This window comes from Bombina bombina, chromosome 4 (genome assembly GCF_027579735.1).
Source record: "Bombina bombina isolate aBomBom1 chromosome 4, aBomBom1.pri, whole genome shotgun sequence".
NCBI lineage: Eukaryota > Metazoa > Chordata > Amphibia > Anura > Bombinatoridae > Bombina > Bombina bombina.
The window spans coordinates 313,704,676-313,722,856 of record NC_069502.1 but is presented as its reverse complement, the minus strand read 5'-3'; the positions used below and the strand labels follow the sequence as shown (position 1 = coordinate 313,722,856).

At 41.7% G+C, this 18,181-nt stretch overlaps 1 protein-coding gene across 3 annotated transcripts in view; it reads right to left on the bottom strand.

The window, feature by feature from the left end:
* Positions 1-18,181, bottom strand: part of RNF13 (ring finger protein 13) — a 691,540-nt gene that overhangs the window by 259,320 nt on the left and 414,039 nt on the right. For all 3 annotated transcript variants that reach the window (XM_053710032.1, XM_053710030.1, XM_053710031.1), the window contains one exon: positions 4,613-4,703. In XM_053710032.1, the coding sequence (XP_053566007.1) occupies positions 4,613-4,703 (91 nt within the window). The remainder of the gene's footprint in view (positions 1-4,612; positions 4,704-18,181) is intronic.

Sequence of the window (18,181 nt, the reverse complement as noted above, 5' to 3'; positions counted from 1 at the left end):
AATCCGCTTCCCAATTTTCCACTCCTGGGATGTGGATTGCAGACAAGTGGCAGGAGTGAGTCTCCGCCCATTGAATGATTTTGGTCACTTCTTCCATCGCCAGGGAACTCCTTGTTCCCCCTTGATGGTTGATATACGCAACAGTCGTCATGTTGTCCGATTGAAACCGTATGAATTTGGCCTTTGCTAGCTGAGGCCAAGCCTTGAGAGCATTGAATATCGCTCTCAGTTCCAGAATATTTATCGGGAGAAGAGATTCTTCCCGAGACCAAAGACCCTGAGCTTTCAGGAGTCCCCAGACCGCGCCCCAGCCCACCAGACTGGCGTCGGTCGTGACAATGACCCACTCTGGTCTGCGGAAGCTCATCCCTTGTGACAGGTTGTCCAGGGACAGCCACCAACGGAGTGAATCTCTGGTCCTCTGATCTACTTGTATCGTCGGAGACAAGTCTGTATAATCCCCATTCCACTGACTGAGCATGCACAGTTGTAATGGTCTCAGATGAATTCGCGCAAAAGGAACTATGTCCATTGCCGCGACCATCAAACCTATTACTTCCATGCACTGCGCTATGGAAGGAAGAGGAACAGAATGAAGTACTTGACAAGAGTTTAGAAGTTTTGATTTTCTGGCCTCTGTCAGAAAAATCCTCATTTCTAAGGAGTCTATTATTGTTCCCAAGAAGGGAACTCTTGTTGACGGAGATAGAGAACTTTTTTCTACGTTCACTTTCCACCCGTGAGATCTGAGAAAGGCCAGGACAATGTCCGTATGAGCCTTTGCTTGTGGAAGGGACGACGCTTGAATCAGAATGTCGTCCAAGTAAGGTACTACTGCAATGCCCCTTGGTCGTAGCACCGCTAGAAGGGACCCCAGTACCTTTGTGAAAATTCTTGGAGCAGTGGCTAATCCGAATGGAAGTGCCACAAACTGGTAATGCTTGTCCAGAAAGGCGAACCTTAGGAACCGATGATGTTCCTTGTGGATAGGAATATGTAGATACGCATCCTTTAAATCCACCGTGGTCATGAATTGACCTTCCTGGATGGAAGGAAGAATTGTTCGAATGGTTTCCATTTTGAACGATGGAACCTTGAGAAACTTGTTTAGGATCTTGAGATCTAAGATTGGTCTGAATGTTCCCTCTTTTTTGGGAACTATGAACAGATTGGAGTAGAACCCCATCCCTTGTTCTCCTAATGGAACAGGATGAATCACTCCCATTTTTAACAGGTCTTCTACACAATGTAAGAATGCCTGTCTTTTTATGTGGTCTGAAGACAATTGAGACCTGTGGAACCTCCCCCTTGGGGGAAGCCCCTTGAATTCCAGAAGATAACCTTGGGAGACTATTTCCAGCGCCCAAGGATCCAGAACATCTCTTGCCCAAGCCTGAGCGAAGAGAGAGAGTCTGCCCCCCACCAGATCCGGTCCTGGATCGGGGGCCAACATCTCATGCTGTCTTGGTAGCAGTGGCAGGTTTCTTGGCCTGCTTACCTTTGTTCCAGCCTTGCATTGGCCTCCAGGCTGGCTTGGCTTGAGAAGTATTACCCTCTTGCTTAGAGGATGTAGCACTTGGGGCTGGTCCGTTTCTGCGAAAGGGACGAAAATTTGGTTTATTCTTAGCCTTGAAAAACCTATCCTGAGGAAGGGCGTGGCCCTTGCCCCCAGTGATATCAGAAATAATCTCTTTCAAGTCAGGGCCAAACAGCGTTTTCCCCTTGAAAGGAATGTTAAGCAATTTGTTCTTGGAAGACGCATCCGCTGACCAAGATTTTAGCCAAAGCGCTCTGCGCGCCACAATAGCAAACCCAGAATTTTTCGCCGCTAATCTAGCCAATTGCAAAGTGGCGTCTAAAGTAAAAGAGTTAGCCAATTTGAGAGCATGAATTCTGTCCAAAATCTCCTCATAAGAAGAATCTTTATTGAGCGCCTTTTCTAGTTCATCGAACCAGAAACACGCTGCTGTAGTGACAGGAACAATGCATGAAATTGGTTGTAGAAGGTAACCTTGCTGAACAAACATCTTTTTAAGCAAACCCTCTAATTTTTTATCCATAGGATCTTTGAAAGCACAACTATCTTCTATGGGGATAGTGGTGCGTTTGTTTAGAGTAGAAACCGCCCCCTCGACCTTGGGGACTGTCTGCCATAAGTCCTTTCTGGGGTCGACCATAGGAAACAATTTCTTAAATATAGGGGGAGGGACGAAAGGTATGCCGGGCCTTTCCCATTCTTTGTTTACAATGTCCGCCACCCGCTTGGGTATAGGAAAAGCTTCGGGGGGCCCCGGGACCTCTAGGAACTTGTCCATCTTACATAATTTCTCTGGAATGACCAAATTCTCACAATCATCCAGAGTAGATAACACCTCCTTAAGCAGAGCGCGGAGATGTTCCAATTTAAATTTGAATGTAATCACATCAGGTTCAGCTTGTTGAGAAATTTTCCCTGAATCTGAAATTTCTCCCTCAGACAAAACCTCCCTGGCCCCCTCAGACTGGTGTAGGGGCACTTCAGAACCAATATCATCAGCGTCCTCATGCTCTTCAGTATTTTCTAAAACAGAGCAGTCGCGCTTTCGCTGATAAGTGGGCATTTTGGCTAAAATGTTTTTGATAGAATTATCCATTACAGCCGTTAATTGTTGCATAGTAAGGAGTATTGGCGCACTAGATGTACTAGGGGCCTCCTGTGTGGGCAAGACTGGCGTAGACGAAGGAGGGGATGATGCAGTACCATGCTTACTCCCCTCACTTGAGGAATCATCTTGGGCATCATTTTCTCTAAATTTTGTGTCACATAAATCACATCTATTTAAATGAGAAGGAACCTTGGCTTCCCCACATACAGAACACAGTCTATCTGATAGTTCAGACATGTTAAACAGGCATAAACTTGATAACAAAGTACAAAAAACGTTTTAAAATAAAACCGTTACTGTCACTTTAAATTTTAAACTGAACACACTTTATTACTGCAAATGTGAAAAAGTATGAAGGAATTGTTCAAATTTCACCAAAATTTCACCACAGTGTCTTAAAGCCTTAAAAGTATTGCACACCAAATTTGAAAGCTTTAACTCTTAAAATAACGGAACCGGAGCCGTTTTTATATTTAACCCCTATACAGTCCCTGGTATCTGCTTTGCTGAGACCCAACCAAGCCCAAAGGGGAATACGATACCAAATGACGCCTTCAGAAAGCTTTTTCTATGTATCTGAGCTCCTCACACATGCATCTGCATGTCTTGCTTCCCAAAAACAACTGTGCAATAGAGGCGCGAAAATGAGGCTCTGCCTATGATTAGGGAAAGCCCCTAGAGAAAAAGGTGTCCAATACAGTGCCTGCCGGTTATTTTACATAATTCCCAAGAATAAAATAACTCCTCAAAGCTATGAAGTATTAAAAATGCTTATATATCAATCGTTTTAGCCCAGAAAATGTCTACCAGTCTTAAAAGCCCTTGTGAAGCCCTTTATTCTTATGTAATAAAAATGGCTTACCGGATCCCATAGGGAAAATGACAGCTTCCAGCATTACCTAGTCTTGTTAGAAATGTGTCATGCCTCAAGCAGCAAAAGTCTGCTCACTGTTTCCCCCAACTGACCCAACTGAAGTTAATTCCTCTCAACAGTCCTGTGTGGAAACAGCCATCGATTTTAGTAACGGTTGCTAAAATCATTTTCCTCTTACAAACAGAAATCTTCATCTCTTTTCTGTTTCAGAGTAAATAGTACATACCAGCACTATTTTAAAATAACAAACTCTTGATTGAAGAATAAAAACTACATTTAAACACCAAAAAACTCTAAGCCATCTCCGTGGAGATGTTGCCTGTACAACGGCAAAGAGAATGACTGGGGAAGGCGGAGCCTAGGAGGGATCATGTGACCAGCTTTGCTGGGCTCTTTGCCATTTCCTGTTGGGGAAGAGAATATCCCACAAGTAAGGATGACGCCGTGGACCGGACACACCTATGTTGGAGAAATGTATTTAAATCAAAATGCACAAATGTTAATGGAACATGGGAAGAAATAGCAAAGAGAAATGCTTTGTCAATAGATATTGGCTCTATTTAAAAGGGACATTCCAGTCAAAATATAAATGCACATAGATGAATTACATCTTTGAATAGAAACATATTTGCAATATACATATATTGTAAAACTGCTTCTAGTAAAAGTTATCACTAGTGTTAACATTTTTTCTGCACATGCATGTGAAGCATAGCTAGATATTGTCACTAATATATAATGTAGCTGCTTAGATCATCACTGGGGCTTGTATCATGTCAGAAATGAACAAATTGAGTCATTACCACATGGTACCAGCACCTTAGGCTCTCTAAGCAAGTGCTGTGTTTAAAATGCTGGTGCACAGTGCATACTTAAATACACTTTTGAAACAGCTATAGAATTTTTTTAGAATCATTTTTAACTAATGCATGTATTTTAAAATATTGCTTCTGTTCAATACCGAAATGCATCAATCTGGTTTCCAATTTCGGTTGGAATATCTCTTTAAACATAGTAGATTAGAAACAGAAAATATACAAATGTAATGAACTTTGCCCGTAACAAATGAAAAGAATAATAAAGGGACAAATACCCTTTGTCCCAGGTGAACTCCTCCTTCAGAGCATGTGCTGAAGATTCTCCGATAAACACAGATGGAATGTCAATCTTCTTCTTAATATCAACTGTAAAGTTAAAAACACTTGTAAGAATATATGAACAAAAATATTTTATTCCATGCCAGTTAAATGTGGAGGTTATACTATTAATAGAAATTGTTTTCAGTTCACTATAAACTAGAATTAGCTGGAATGTATCAAAAAATGAGGAAAAATAAGTACATTTAGGGAAACTAACCAGTTCTGGTTTCTAAATTAAATACATTTTTTTTTTTTAAAGAAACATAATTTATGTAAGAACTTACCTGATAAATTCATTTCTTTCATATTGGAAAGAGTCCATGAGCTAGTGACGTATGGGATATACAATCCTACCAGGAGGGGCAAAACCTCAAAATGCCTATAAATACACCCCTCATCACACCCACAATTCAGTTTAACGAATAGTCAAGTAGTGGGGTGATAAAGAAAGGAGTAAAAAACATCCACAAAGGAATTTGGAAATAATTGTGCTTTATACAAAAAATCATAACCACCATAAAAAGGGTGGGTCTCATGGACTCTTGCCAATATGAAAGAAATAAATTTATCAGGTAAGTTCTTACATAAATTATGTTTTCTTTCATGTAATTGGCAAGAGTCCATGAGCTAGTGACGTATGGGATAGTAATACCCAAGATGTGGAACTCCACAGAAATGTCACTAGAGAGCCATTTTCCGCTGAAAAAAATTAAATCCACAACCCAAATTATAAGTTTATTTTCATAATGAAAAGAAAAGACTTAAACATAAGCAGAGAAATCAAACTGAAACAGCTGCCTGAAAAACTTTTCTACCAAAAACTGCTTCCGAAGAAGCAAATACATCAAAATGGTAGAATTTAGTAAATGTATGCAAAGAAGACCAAGTTGCTGCTTTGCAAATCTGATCAACTGAAGCTTCATTCTTAAAAGCCCACGAAGTGGAGACTGATCTAGTAGAATGAGCTGTAATTCTCTGAGGCGGGGCCTGACCCGACTCCAAATAAGCCTGATGAATCAAAAGCTTTAACCAAGATGCCAAGGAAATGGCAGAAGCCTTCTGACCTTTCCTAGAACCAGAAAAGATAACAAATAGACTAGAAGTCTTCCTGAAATCTTTAGTAGCTTCAACATAATATTTCAAAGCTCTTACCACATCCAAAGAATTCTTAGGATTAGGACACAAAGAAGGGACAACAATTTTTCTATTAAACTTGTTAGAAGTCACAACCTTAGGTAGAAATTTAAATGAAGTCCGCAAAACTGCCTTATCCTGATGGAAAATCAGAAAAGGAGATTCACAAGAAAGAGCAGATAATTCGGAAACTCTTCAAGCAGAAGAGATGGCCAAAAGGAACAACACTTTCCAAGAAAGTAGTTCACTGTCTAAAGAATGCATAGGCTCAAACGGAGGAGCCTGTAAAGCTTTCAAAACCAAATTAAGACTCCAAGGAGGAGAGATTGATTTAATGACAGGCTTGATACGGACCAAAGCCTGTACAAACAGTGAATATCAGGAAGCTTAGCAATCTTTCTGTGAAATAAAACAGAAAGAGCAGAGTTGTGCCCCTTCAAGGAACTTGCAGACAAACCCATATCCAAACCATCCTGAAGAAACTGTAAAATTCTAGGAATTCTAAAAGAATGCCAGGAGAATTTATGAGAAGAACACCATGAAATATAAGTCTTCCAAACTCGATAATAAATCTTCCTAGAAACAGATTTACGAGCCTGTAACATAGTATTAATCACTGAGTCAGAGAAACCTCTATGACTAAGCACTAGGCGTTAAATTTCCATACCTTCAAATTTATTGATTTGAGATCCTGATGGAAAAACGGACCTGGAGACAGAAGGTCTGGCCTTAATGGAAGTGGCCAAGGTTGGTAACTGGACATCCGAACAAGATCCACATACCAAAACCTGTGAGGCCATGCTGTAGCTACCAGCAACACAAACGATTGTTCCATGATGATCTTGGAAGAAGAACCAGAGGCGGGAAGATATAAGTAGGTTGGTAACACCAAGGAACTGCCAACGCATCCACCACTTCTGCCTGAGTATCCCTGGACCTGGACAGGTACCTGGGTAGTTTCTTGTTTAGATGAGAAGCCATCAGATCTATTTCTGGAAGACCCCACATCTGAACAATCTGAGAAAACACATCTGGATGGAGCGACCCCCCCCCCCGGATTTAAAGTCTGACGGCTGAGATAATCCACTTCCCAATTGTCTATACCTGGGATATGAACCGCAGAAATTAGACAGGAGCTGGATTCCGCCCAAGCAAGCATCCAAGATACCTCTTTCATAGCTTGGGGACTGGGAGTCCCACCCTGATGATTGACATATGCCACAGTTGTGATATTGTCTGAAAACATATTAACGGTTCTCCCCTCAACAGAGGCCAAACCTGAAGAGCCCTGAAAATAGCACAGAGTTCTAAAATATTGATTGGTAACCTCGCCTCTTGAGGTTTCCAAACCCCTTGTGCTGTCAGAGATCCCTAGACAGCTCCCCAACCAGAAAGACTTGCATCTGTTGTGATCACAGTCCAGGTTGGACGAACGAAAGAGGCCCCTTGAACTATACGATGGTGATCTAACCACCAAGTCAGAGAGAGTCAAACATTGGGATTTAAGGATATTAATTGTGATATCTTTGTATAATCCCTGCACCATTGGATCAGCATACAAAGCTGGAGAGGTCTCATATGGAATCTGCCCAAATGTTTTGGAAGAATCTTAATCTGCCCCCTACCAGCTGAGCTGGAATGAGGGCCGCACCTTCATGCAGACTTGGGGGCTGGCTTTGGTTTCTTAAACGGTCTGGATTTATTCCAACTTGAAGAAGGTTTCCAATTGGAACCAGATTCTTTGGGGGAAGGGTTAGGTTTCTGTTCCTTATTTTGTCGACAGGAACGAAAACGGTTAGAAGCTTTAGATTTACCCTTAGGTCTTTTATCCTGAGGCAAAAAACTCCCTTCCCCCCAGTGACAGTTGAAATAATCGAATCCAACTGAGAACCAAATAACTTATTACCTTGGAAAGAAAGAGATAGTAATCTAGACTTAAATACCATGTCAGCATTCCAATATTTGAGCCACAAAGCTCTTCTAGCTAAAATAGCTAAAGACATAGATTTAACATCAATTTTGCCGATATCAAAAATGGCATCACAGATAAAATGAATAGCATGTTGAAGCAAGCGAACAATGCTAATCAGGATCCATTTCCTGTTGCGCTAGACTTTCCAACCAAAAAGTTGATGCAGCTGCAACATCAGCCATATAAATGGCAGGCCTGAGAAGATAGCCAGAATATAAATAGGCTTTCCTTGATTCACGTTTCCTATCTAAAGGGTCTTTAAAAGAAGTACTATCTTCAATAGGAATAGTAGTATGTTTAGCAAGGTAGAAATAGCCCCATCAACGTTGGGGATCTTTTCCCAAAACTCCAATCTAACTGCTGGCAAAGGATACGATTTTTTTAAAACTTGAAGAAGGAATAAAAGAAGTACCAGGCCTATTCCATTCCTTAGAAATCATATCAGAAATAGCATCAGGAACTGGAAAAACCTCTGGAGTAAACACAGGAGGTTTATAAACAGAATTTAAACGTTTACTAGTTTTAATATCAAGAGGACTAGTTTCCTCAATATCCTCCATTTTAAATAAATAAGTTGATTTGTCAGTGTCAATATCTGAGGAAGGATCTTCTGAATCAGATAGATCCTCATCAGAGGAGGATAATTCAGTATGTTGTCAGTCATTTGAAATTTCATCGACTTTATGAGAAGTTTTAAAAGACCTTTTACGTTTATTAGAAGGTTGGATGGCAGACAAAGCCTTCTGAATGGCATCAGCAATAAAATCTTTTATATTCACAGGTATATCAGGCATTGTACTATTACTAATGGACACATTCTCTGCATGTAAAAGCTTATCATGACAACTATTACATACCACAGCTGGAGATATAATCTCCCCAAATTTACAACAAATGCACTTAGCTTTGGTAGAACTGTTATCAGGCAGCAGGGATCCAACAGTGATTTCTGAGACAGGATCAGATTGAGACATCTTGCAAATGTAAGAGAAAAAACAACATATAAAGCAAAATTATCAATTTCTTTATATGGAAGTTTCAGGAATGGGAAAAAAATGCAAACAGCATAGCCCTCTGACATGCATATAGGAATGGGGTTTTTAAATAATGAAAATATTTGGCGCCAAGTATGACGCACAACGAAACTGAAAATTTTTTGGCGCTAACAACATCGGGAAATGACACACTCATGTCATTGAAGACGCAACCTAGTGCAAAGAACTTGGCGTCAACTAAGACGCCGGAAATGACGAATTTGTGTCATCGAACGTACCTTCGCGCCAAAAAAAAATTTGCACCAAGAATGATGCAATAAACTTTGGCATTTTGCGCCCTCACAAGCCTAATTTTGCCCACGAAATTTAATGAAAAAAGCAGTCAATTTGAAAAAAGACTAAACCCCAGGTAAGAAAAATATTTCTTAAATATATTTTTTCCCATATATGAAACTGATAGCCTGCAAAAGGAAATATACATAAACCTGACTCATGGCAAATATAAGTACAATACATATATTTAGAACTTTATATTAATGCATAAAGTGCCAAACCATAGCTGAGAGTGTAAGTAATGAAAACATAGTTATCGAAAGACACCCATCCACATATAGCAGATAGCCAAACCAGTACTGAAACGGTTATTAGTAGAGGTAATGGAATATGAGAGAATATCGTCGATCTGAAAAGGGAGGTAGGAGATGAATCTCTACGATCGATAACAGAGAACCTATAAAATAGATCTCCCGCGAGGAAAACCATTGCATTCCATAGGTGATACTCCCTTCACATCCCTCTGACATTCACTGTAGTCTGAGAGGAACCGGGCTTCAAAATGCTAAGAAGCGCATATCAACGTAGAAATCTTAGCACAAACTTACTTCACCACCTCCATAGGAGGCAAAGTTTATAAAACTGAATTGTGGGTGTGGTGAGGGGTGTATTTATATGCATTTTGAGGTTTGGGAAACTCCTAGTAGGATTGTATATCCCATACGTCACTAGCTCATGGACTCTTGCCAATTAAATGAAAGAAAAGTAGATTTGTTCACCAACACAGCTAGAGAGTTGCCCGTCAGACCAGAAATATGTAATATTAATTTCCTGCTAGAATAAAGTTAACACATTTTCACATTGAAAAAAATTAATTCTAGGTTCACCTTAGCAAATTCACCAACAAACTCTTAAATACAACAGATTCAAGTATGGTAGGCACCAACTCCTTACACAAGCCTTAGTTATTATGGACTTACTCTTACTCTCTCTGTTTGACTCTTTATAATGAAATGGTGGTTCCTTAAAAAAGGGATACTTTGTAGTCGGGTACATTTTTATGGAATTGTACTACTAAGACACAAAAAACATAATTTATGCTTACCTGATAAATTTATTTCTCTTGTGATGTATCGAGTCCACGGATTCATCCAACACTTGTGGGATATTCTCCTCCCCTACAGGAAGTGGCAAAGAGAGCACCCACAGCAGAGCTGCCTATATAGCTCCCCCCTTAGCTCCACCCCCCAGTCATTCGACCGAAGGCTAGGAAGAAAAAGGAGAAACCATAGGGTGCAGTGGTGACTGAAAGTTTAAAAATAAAAATATAAATGCCTGTCTTAAAAAACAGGGCGGGCCGTGGACTCGATAAATCACAAGAGAAATAATTTGATCAGGTAAGCATAAATTATGTTTTCTCTTGTAAGATGTATCGAGTCCACGGATTCATCCTTACTTGTGGGATACCAATACCAAAGCTTTAGGACACGGCTAAAGGGAGGGACAAGACAGGGACCTTAAAACGGAAGGCACCACTGCTTGTAGAACCTTTATCCCAAAAATAGCCTCCGAAGAAGCAAAAGTATCGAATTTGAAAAATTTGGAAAAAGTATGAAGCAAAGACCAAGTCGCCGCCTTACCAATCTGTTCAACAGAAGCCTCATTTTTAAAAACCCATGTGGAAGCCACAGCTCTAGTAGAATGAGCAGTAATCCTTTCAGGAGGCTGCCGTCCAGCAGTCTCATAGGCCAAACGGATGATGCTTTTCAGCCAAAAGGAAAGAGAGGTAGCCGTAGCCCTTTGACCTCTCCGTTTACCAGAATAAACAACAAACAAAGAAGATGTTTGACGGAAATCTTTAGTTGCTTGTAAGTAGAATTTTAAAGCACGAACCACATCAAGATTGTGTAACAGACGTTCCTTCTTAGATGAAGGATTAGGACACAAAGAAGGAACCACAATCTCTTGATTGATATTCTTATTAGAAACAACCTTAGGAAGAAACCCTGGTTTGGTACGTAAAACCAACTTATCTGCATGGAAAACAAGGTAAGGAGAATCACATTGCAAAGCAGATAGCCCAGAAACTCTTCGAGCTGAAGAGATAGCTAAAAAAAAACAATTTTCCAAGATAGAAGCTTAATATCTATGGAATGCATAGGTTCAAACGGAACCCCTTGAAGAACTTTAAGAACTAAGTTTAGGCTCCATGGCAGAGTAATAGGTTTAAATACAGGCTTGATTCTGACCAAAGCCTGACTAAATGCTTTAACGTCTGGGACATCTGCCAGACGTTTGTGAAGTAGAATAGACAAAGCAGATATTTGACCCTTAGGAGAACTAGCAGATAATCCCTTCTCCCAACCATCTTGGAGAAAAGACAATATTCTAGGAATCCTAATATTACTCTACGAGTAACCTTTGGATTCACACCAATAAAGATATTTGCGCCAAATCTTATGATAGATCTTCCTGGTGACAGGCTTTCTAGCCTGAATCAGGGTATCAATGACCGATTCAGAGAAACCACACTTTGATAAAATCATGCGTTCAATCTCCAAGCAGTCAGACGCAGAGAAATTAGATTTGGAGGCATGAACGGCCCTTGAATTAGAAGACCCCGCCTCATTGGCAGAGTCCACGGTGGAACTGAGGACATGTCCACTAGGTCTGCATACCAAGTCCTGCGTGGCCACGCAGGAGCTATCAGAATTACCGAAGCTCTCTCCTGCTTGATTCTGGCAACCAGACGTGGGAGGAGAGGAAACGGTGGAAATACATAAGCCAGATTGAAGGACCAAGGCACTGCTAGAGCATCTATCAGTACCACCTTGGGATCCCGGGACCTGGACCCGTAACGAGGAAGTTTGGCATTCTGACGAGACGCCATCAGATCCAATTCTGGTGTGCCCCATAGCTGAATCAGCTGGGCGAATACCTCCGGATGGAGTTCCCACTCCCCTGGATAAAGAGTCTGACGACTTTGAAAATCCGCCTCCCAGTTCTCTACTCCTGGGATGTGGATTGCTGAGAGATGGCAAGAGGGATCCTCTGCCCACCGGATTATTTTGGTTACCTCCATCATCGCTAGAGAACTCCTTGTTCCTCCCTGATGATTGATATAAGCTACAGTCGTGATGTTGTCCGACTGAAACCTGATGAATTTGGCCGCAGCAAGCTGAGGCCACGCCTGAAGCGCATTGAAAATCGCTCTCAGTTCTAAAATGTTTATCGGGAGGAGAGCTTCCTCCCGAGACCATAAGCCCTGTGCTTTCAGGGAGTTCCAGACTGCACCCCAGCCTAGCAGGCTGGCATCCGTCATTACAATGAGCCACTCTGGCCTGCGGAAGCACATTCCCTGAGACAGGTGGTCCTGAGACAACCACCAGAGAAGAGAATCTCTGGTCTCCTGGTCCAGATGCAGTTGAGGAGATAAATCTGCATAATCCCCATTCCACTGTTTGAGCATGCATAGTTGCAGTGTTCTGAGATGTAGAAAAAAAGAACCATGTCCATTGCCGCTACCATGAGTCCGATTACCTCCATACACTGAGCCACTGATGGCCGAGGAATGGAATGAAGAGCTCGGCAAGTGGTTAAGAGTTTTGATTTTCTGACCTCCGTCAGAAATATTTTCATTTCTACCGAGTCTATCAGAGTCTCTAGGAAGGAAACTCTTGTAAGAGGGAAGAGAAAACTCTTTTATGTTCACCTTCCACCCGTGAGATGTCAGAAAAGTCAACACGATGTCTGTGTGAGACTTGGCTAGCTGGAAAGTCGACGCCTGAATTAAGATGTCGTCTAGATAAGGCGCCACTGCTATGCCCCGTGGTCGTAGAACTGCCAGAAGGGACCCTAGCACTTTTGTGAAAATTCTGGGAGCCGTGGCCAACCCGAAAGGAAGGGACACAAACTGGTAATGCCTGTTTAGAAAGGCGAATCTGAGAAATTGATGATGATCTCTGTGAATAGGGATGTGTAGATACGCATCCTTTAAGTCCACGGTAGTCATATATTGACCCTCCTGGATCAGAGGTAGAATAGTCCGAATAGTCTCCATCTTGAATGATGGAACTTTGAGGAACTTGTTTAGAATTTTGAGATCCAAGATTGGTCTGAAAGTTGCCTCTTTCTTGGGAACCACAAACAGGTTTGAATAAAACCCTAGCCCCTGTTCCTTCTTTGGGACTGGGCGAATCATCCCCATGGTATGTAGGTCTTCTACACAGCGTAAGAACGCCTCTCTCTTTGTCTGGTTTATAGACAATCAAGAAATGTGAAATCTCCCCCTTGGAAGGGAGCCCTTGAATTCCAGAAGATATCCCTGGGACACAATTTCTAAAGCCCAGGGATCCTGAACATCTCTCGCCCAAGCCTGAGCGAAGAGAGAGAGTTTGCCCCCTACTAGATCCGGTCCCAGATCGGGGGCTACCCCTTCATGCTGTCTTAGAGGCAGCTGCAGGCTTCTTGGCCTGTTTACCCTTTTTCCAAGCCTGGTTAGGTCTCCAGACTGACTTGGATTGGGCAAAATTCCCCTCTTGTTTTGTAGCAGAGGAAGCTGAATTTCCGAAAGGAACAAAAATTATTTTGTTTGGCCCTCATCTTGAGGGAGGGCATGACCTTTCCCTCCAGTAATGTCTGAAATAATCTCCTTCAGTTCAGGCCCGAATAGGGTCTTACCTTTGAAAGGAATGTTCAAAAGTTTAGATTTAGATGACACATCAGCAGACCAGGACTTAAGCCATAACGCCCTGCGTGCTAAAATGGCAAAACCTGAATTCTTTGCAGCTAATTTAGCCAGTTGAAAAGCGGCATCTGTAATAAAAGAATTAGCCAACTTAAGTGCCTTAATTCTGTCCATAATTTCCTCTAATGGAGTCTCCATCTGAAGAGCCTCTTCTAGAGCCTCAAACCAGAAAGCAGCTGCAGTCATTACAGGAACAATGCACGCAATAGGTTGAAGAGAAAAACCTTGATGAACAAAAATTTTCTTCACGAGACCCTCTAATTTTTTATCCATAGGATCTTTGAAAGCACAACTGTCCTCGATAGGTATAGTTGTACGCTTAGACAGAGTAGAAATAGCTCCCTCCACCTTAGGGACTGTCTGCCACGAGTCCCGCATGGTGTCAGATATGGGAAACATTTTCTTAAAAACAGGAGGGAGAGTGAACGGAATACCTGGTCTATCCCACTCCTTAGCAATAATATTGACAATCCTCTTAGGGACTGGAAAAACATCAGTGTAAACAGGAACCTCTAAGTATCTATCCATTTTACACAATTTCTCTGGGACCACTATAGGGTCACAGTCATCTAGAGTTGCTCATACCTCCCTAAGCAATAAGCGGAGGTGTTCAAGCTTAAATTTAAAAGCCGTCATATCAGAATCTGTCTGAGGAAGCGTCTTTCCTGAATCAGAAATTTCTCCCTCAGATAACAAATCCCTCGCCCCCTCAGAGCATTGAGAGGGTATATCAGAAACGGCTACTAAAGCATGAGACAGCTCAGCATTTTTCCTTAACCCAGAGCTTTCCAGCTTTCCTTGTAAACCAGGCAGTTTGGATAAAACCTCAGTAAGGGTTGTATTCATAACTGTGGCCATGTCTTGTAAAGTAAATGAATGTGACGCACTAGAGGTACTTGGCGTCACTTGTGCGGGCGTTACTGGTTGTGACACTTGGGGAGAGCTAGATGGCGAACCCTCATTTACTTCTGACTGAGAATCATCTATTGTTCTATTTTTAAGTGATAAAATATGTTCTTTAAAATTTATAGACATATCAGTACATTTGGGACACATTCTAAGAGGGGGTTCCACAATGGCTTCCAAACATATTGAACAAGGATTTTCCTTGGTATCAGACATGTTAAACAGGCTAGTAATGTAACAAGCAAGCTTGGAAAACACTGTAATCAAAGTAAATAACACTTAGAAATAAAACGGTACTGTGCCTTTAAGAGAAAAAAAAGCTGCACAAGTTCTGCAAAACAGTGAAAAAAAGCAGTAAACTTAACGAAATAAATTTTTACAGTAGCATCTTACAGCCTTAGTAACTTTGCACAACTATGCAAACAAACAATTAACCCCTTAATGGCAAAACCGGATTGAAAAAACATCAAAACCGGTAAAAAAAGACTTTCAGCACCTTGCCACAGCTCTGCTGTGGCTCCTACCTGCCCTTCAGAACGATTTGTGGGGAAAAAAACCTCCTTTACAGCCCTCAAACACAGCAGGAACCTCTAGAAAAGCAGTTGGATGACTCTTAAAGAAAAGAAACCGCGCAACTGAGACGCAAAAATAGGCTCCTCCCACCTCACTCGATGTTTGAGGCCTATTAGAAAATCACCTGAGTGTCTCTTAATTAACCATGTTGGTTAAAAAACCCTAACACAAGCCACAATGACCCCATCAGTCCCTTCAAAAAACGTTATAATTGCAACATTTACTGAACAAACAAAAAACGTTTTTCCTAACAGTGTCACCAGTAACAAATGAGCCCTTCAAGCAAGCTGAAATTCTTATCCAAGTGTCTGAATACAGCTTACCCTTTTCCCCATGAGGATATTTGCCAGCCTTTTCTAGAATAGACTGAACATACCTTAATGCAGTTTAGCCTGCAAACCGTTCCCCCAACTGAAGTTTTTCCTGTACTCTTCAGCCCTTGTGAGAACAGCAGTGGATCTTAGTTACAAAGTGCTAAGATCATAATCCTCCTTGCAGAAATATTCATCTCTTTTTCTGCCAAAAAGTATATAGTACACACCGGCACCATTTAAAATAAACTTTTGCTTGAGAAATAAAAAACATTTTTGTCACCACACTCGCTCTGCACTTCCTAGTTACTTAGAGTAGGCAAAGAGAATGACTGGGGGGTGGAGCTAAGGGGGAGCTATATAGGCAGCTCTGCTGTGGGTGCTCTCTTTGCCACTTCCTGTAGGGGAGGAGAATATCCCACAAGTTAGGATGAATCCGTGGACTCAATACATCTTACAAGAGAAAGTTATTTAAAGCTGGAATGTTTTAAATCATGCATTTTTTCTTATAAAATATGTTGGGGTGAAAAAAAGATGCTTTAAATGGACATAAATAGCCAAAAAACATAATTTATGCTTACCAGATAAATTCCTTTCCTGCCGGATAGAGAGAGTCCATGATTTCATTCATTACTGTTGGGAAATACAACACCTGGTTGTATGCCAGAAGAATAAGATTAATAGGGGGCCGCCCTTAGACAAGAAAAAATGGACAGGTGCAGTGGACTAGGATAGGGAGAGTTCACAGCTTCATTCCTTACTGTTTGGAAAACAGTACCCAAGCCCCAGAGGACACTGAATGAATAATGGGAGGGAACAAAAAGGAAGAGGCGGACCCTATTCTGAGGGCACCACAGCCTGCAAAACTATCAAACTTATAAAAATTTGAAAAGTATGTAAGGAGGACCTGGTAGCCGCCTTACAAATCTGATCCATAAAGGCCTCGTTCTTAAAGGCCCAAGAGGAAGCCACTGATCTAGTGGAATGAGCCGTTAACCACTCAGGAGGAGGATGTCCCGCTGTCTCGTAAGCTAAGCGGATGACACTCCTTAACCAAAAAGATAGGGAATTTCGAAGTAGCCTTCTGCCCCTTACACTTCCCCCGAATAGACAACAAACAAAAAGGAAGATTGTATAAACTCCTTAGTAGACTGAAGATAGAACTCGAAGGCATGAACGACATCCAAATGGTGAAATAAACTTTCTTTCGATGAAGAAAGATTAGGACACAAGGATGTAACCACAATCTCGATTGATGTTGCGGTCTGACACAACCTTAGGAAGAAAGCCTAATTTAGTACGTAAAACTGCCTTATCTGCATGAAAAATCAGATAAGGGAACTCACATTGAAAAGCAGAGATTTCAGAAACTCTGTGCGCAGAGGCAATAGCCAATGAAAAGAGAACATTCCAAGATATCATTTATATCCAAGATATAATTTAATGTCAACAGAATGCAGAGGCTCAAATGGAGACTGTTGCAAAACACAAAGAACAAGATTTAGGCTCCAATGAGGAGCCCCAGATCTAAACACAGGTCTGATCCTGATCAGAGCCTTAACAAAGGACTACACATCTGGAAGCTCAGCCAGTCTCTTGTGCAAAAACCAACAGGGCTGAAATGTGTCCCCTCAGGGAACTAGCAGAAAGGCCCTTTTCCAGTCAATCCTGGAGAAAAGATCCACGCATTTCACACCAGAATTAGTAGGTCCTCCACCCTTTGTGGTAGATAGGCTGAGTAACAGGTTTACAAGCTTGAATAAGAGTATCAATGACACTCTCAGAGAAACCTCTCTTGGCTAAGACTAAGTGTTCAATCTCCACGCAGTCAACCTCAGATAATCTAGATTTTGATGAACAAATGGACCTTGTAAAAGCAGGTCTTAGCGACAAGGTAACTTCCATGGAGGAGATGAGGACATCCCCACTAGATCCGCAAACCATGTTCTTCACGGCCACAATGGAGCAATCAGGATTACAGATTCCCTGCTCCTGCTTGATGCGGGCCACCACTCGATGAAGAAGCGGTAATGGAGGAAAAAGATATAGGAGTTTGAACCTCCAGGGCACTGCTAGTGCATCTATTAGATCTGCTTGGGGATCCCTTGCCCTCGACCCATACCGGGGTAGCTTGGTATTGAGACAGGACATCATGAGATCTATCTCCGGCGTCCCCCACTTGCTGCATATCTCTGCAAACACATTGGGATGGAGAGACCATTCCCCTGGGTGGAAGGATTGCCTGCTGAGAAAATCCGCCTCCCAGTTGTCCACACCCGGAATGTGGATCGCTGACCGCGAACAGCTGTGGGCCTCTGCCCACTCCAGAATCTGAGATACTTCCTTCATTGCCAAGAAACTTCTCGTTCCCCCCTGATGGTTGATGTAAGCCACAGAGGATATATTAAGAGAGAAGGAAAACCCAAGGGGGTATCCTATGGGGGAGCACCAAAAAGCTTTGAGCAATAATAAACACTGAAAAAGAAAAAAAGGTACTGAAATATCTTAAAACAAAAATCTACAAACAGGAAAGCACACTGAGGCAAAAAACACAACCCACGCAAAGGCACGGATCATCAACTTGATAGTGGCACAACAAACTAAAATATATT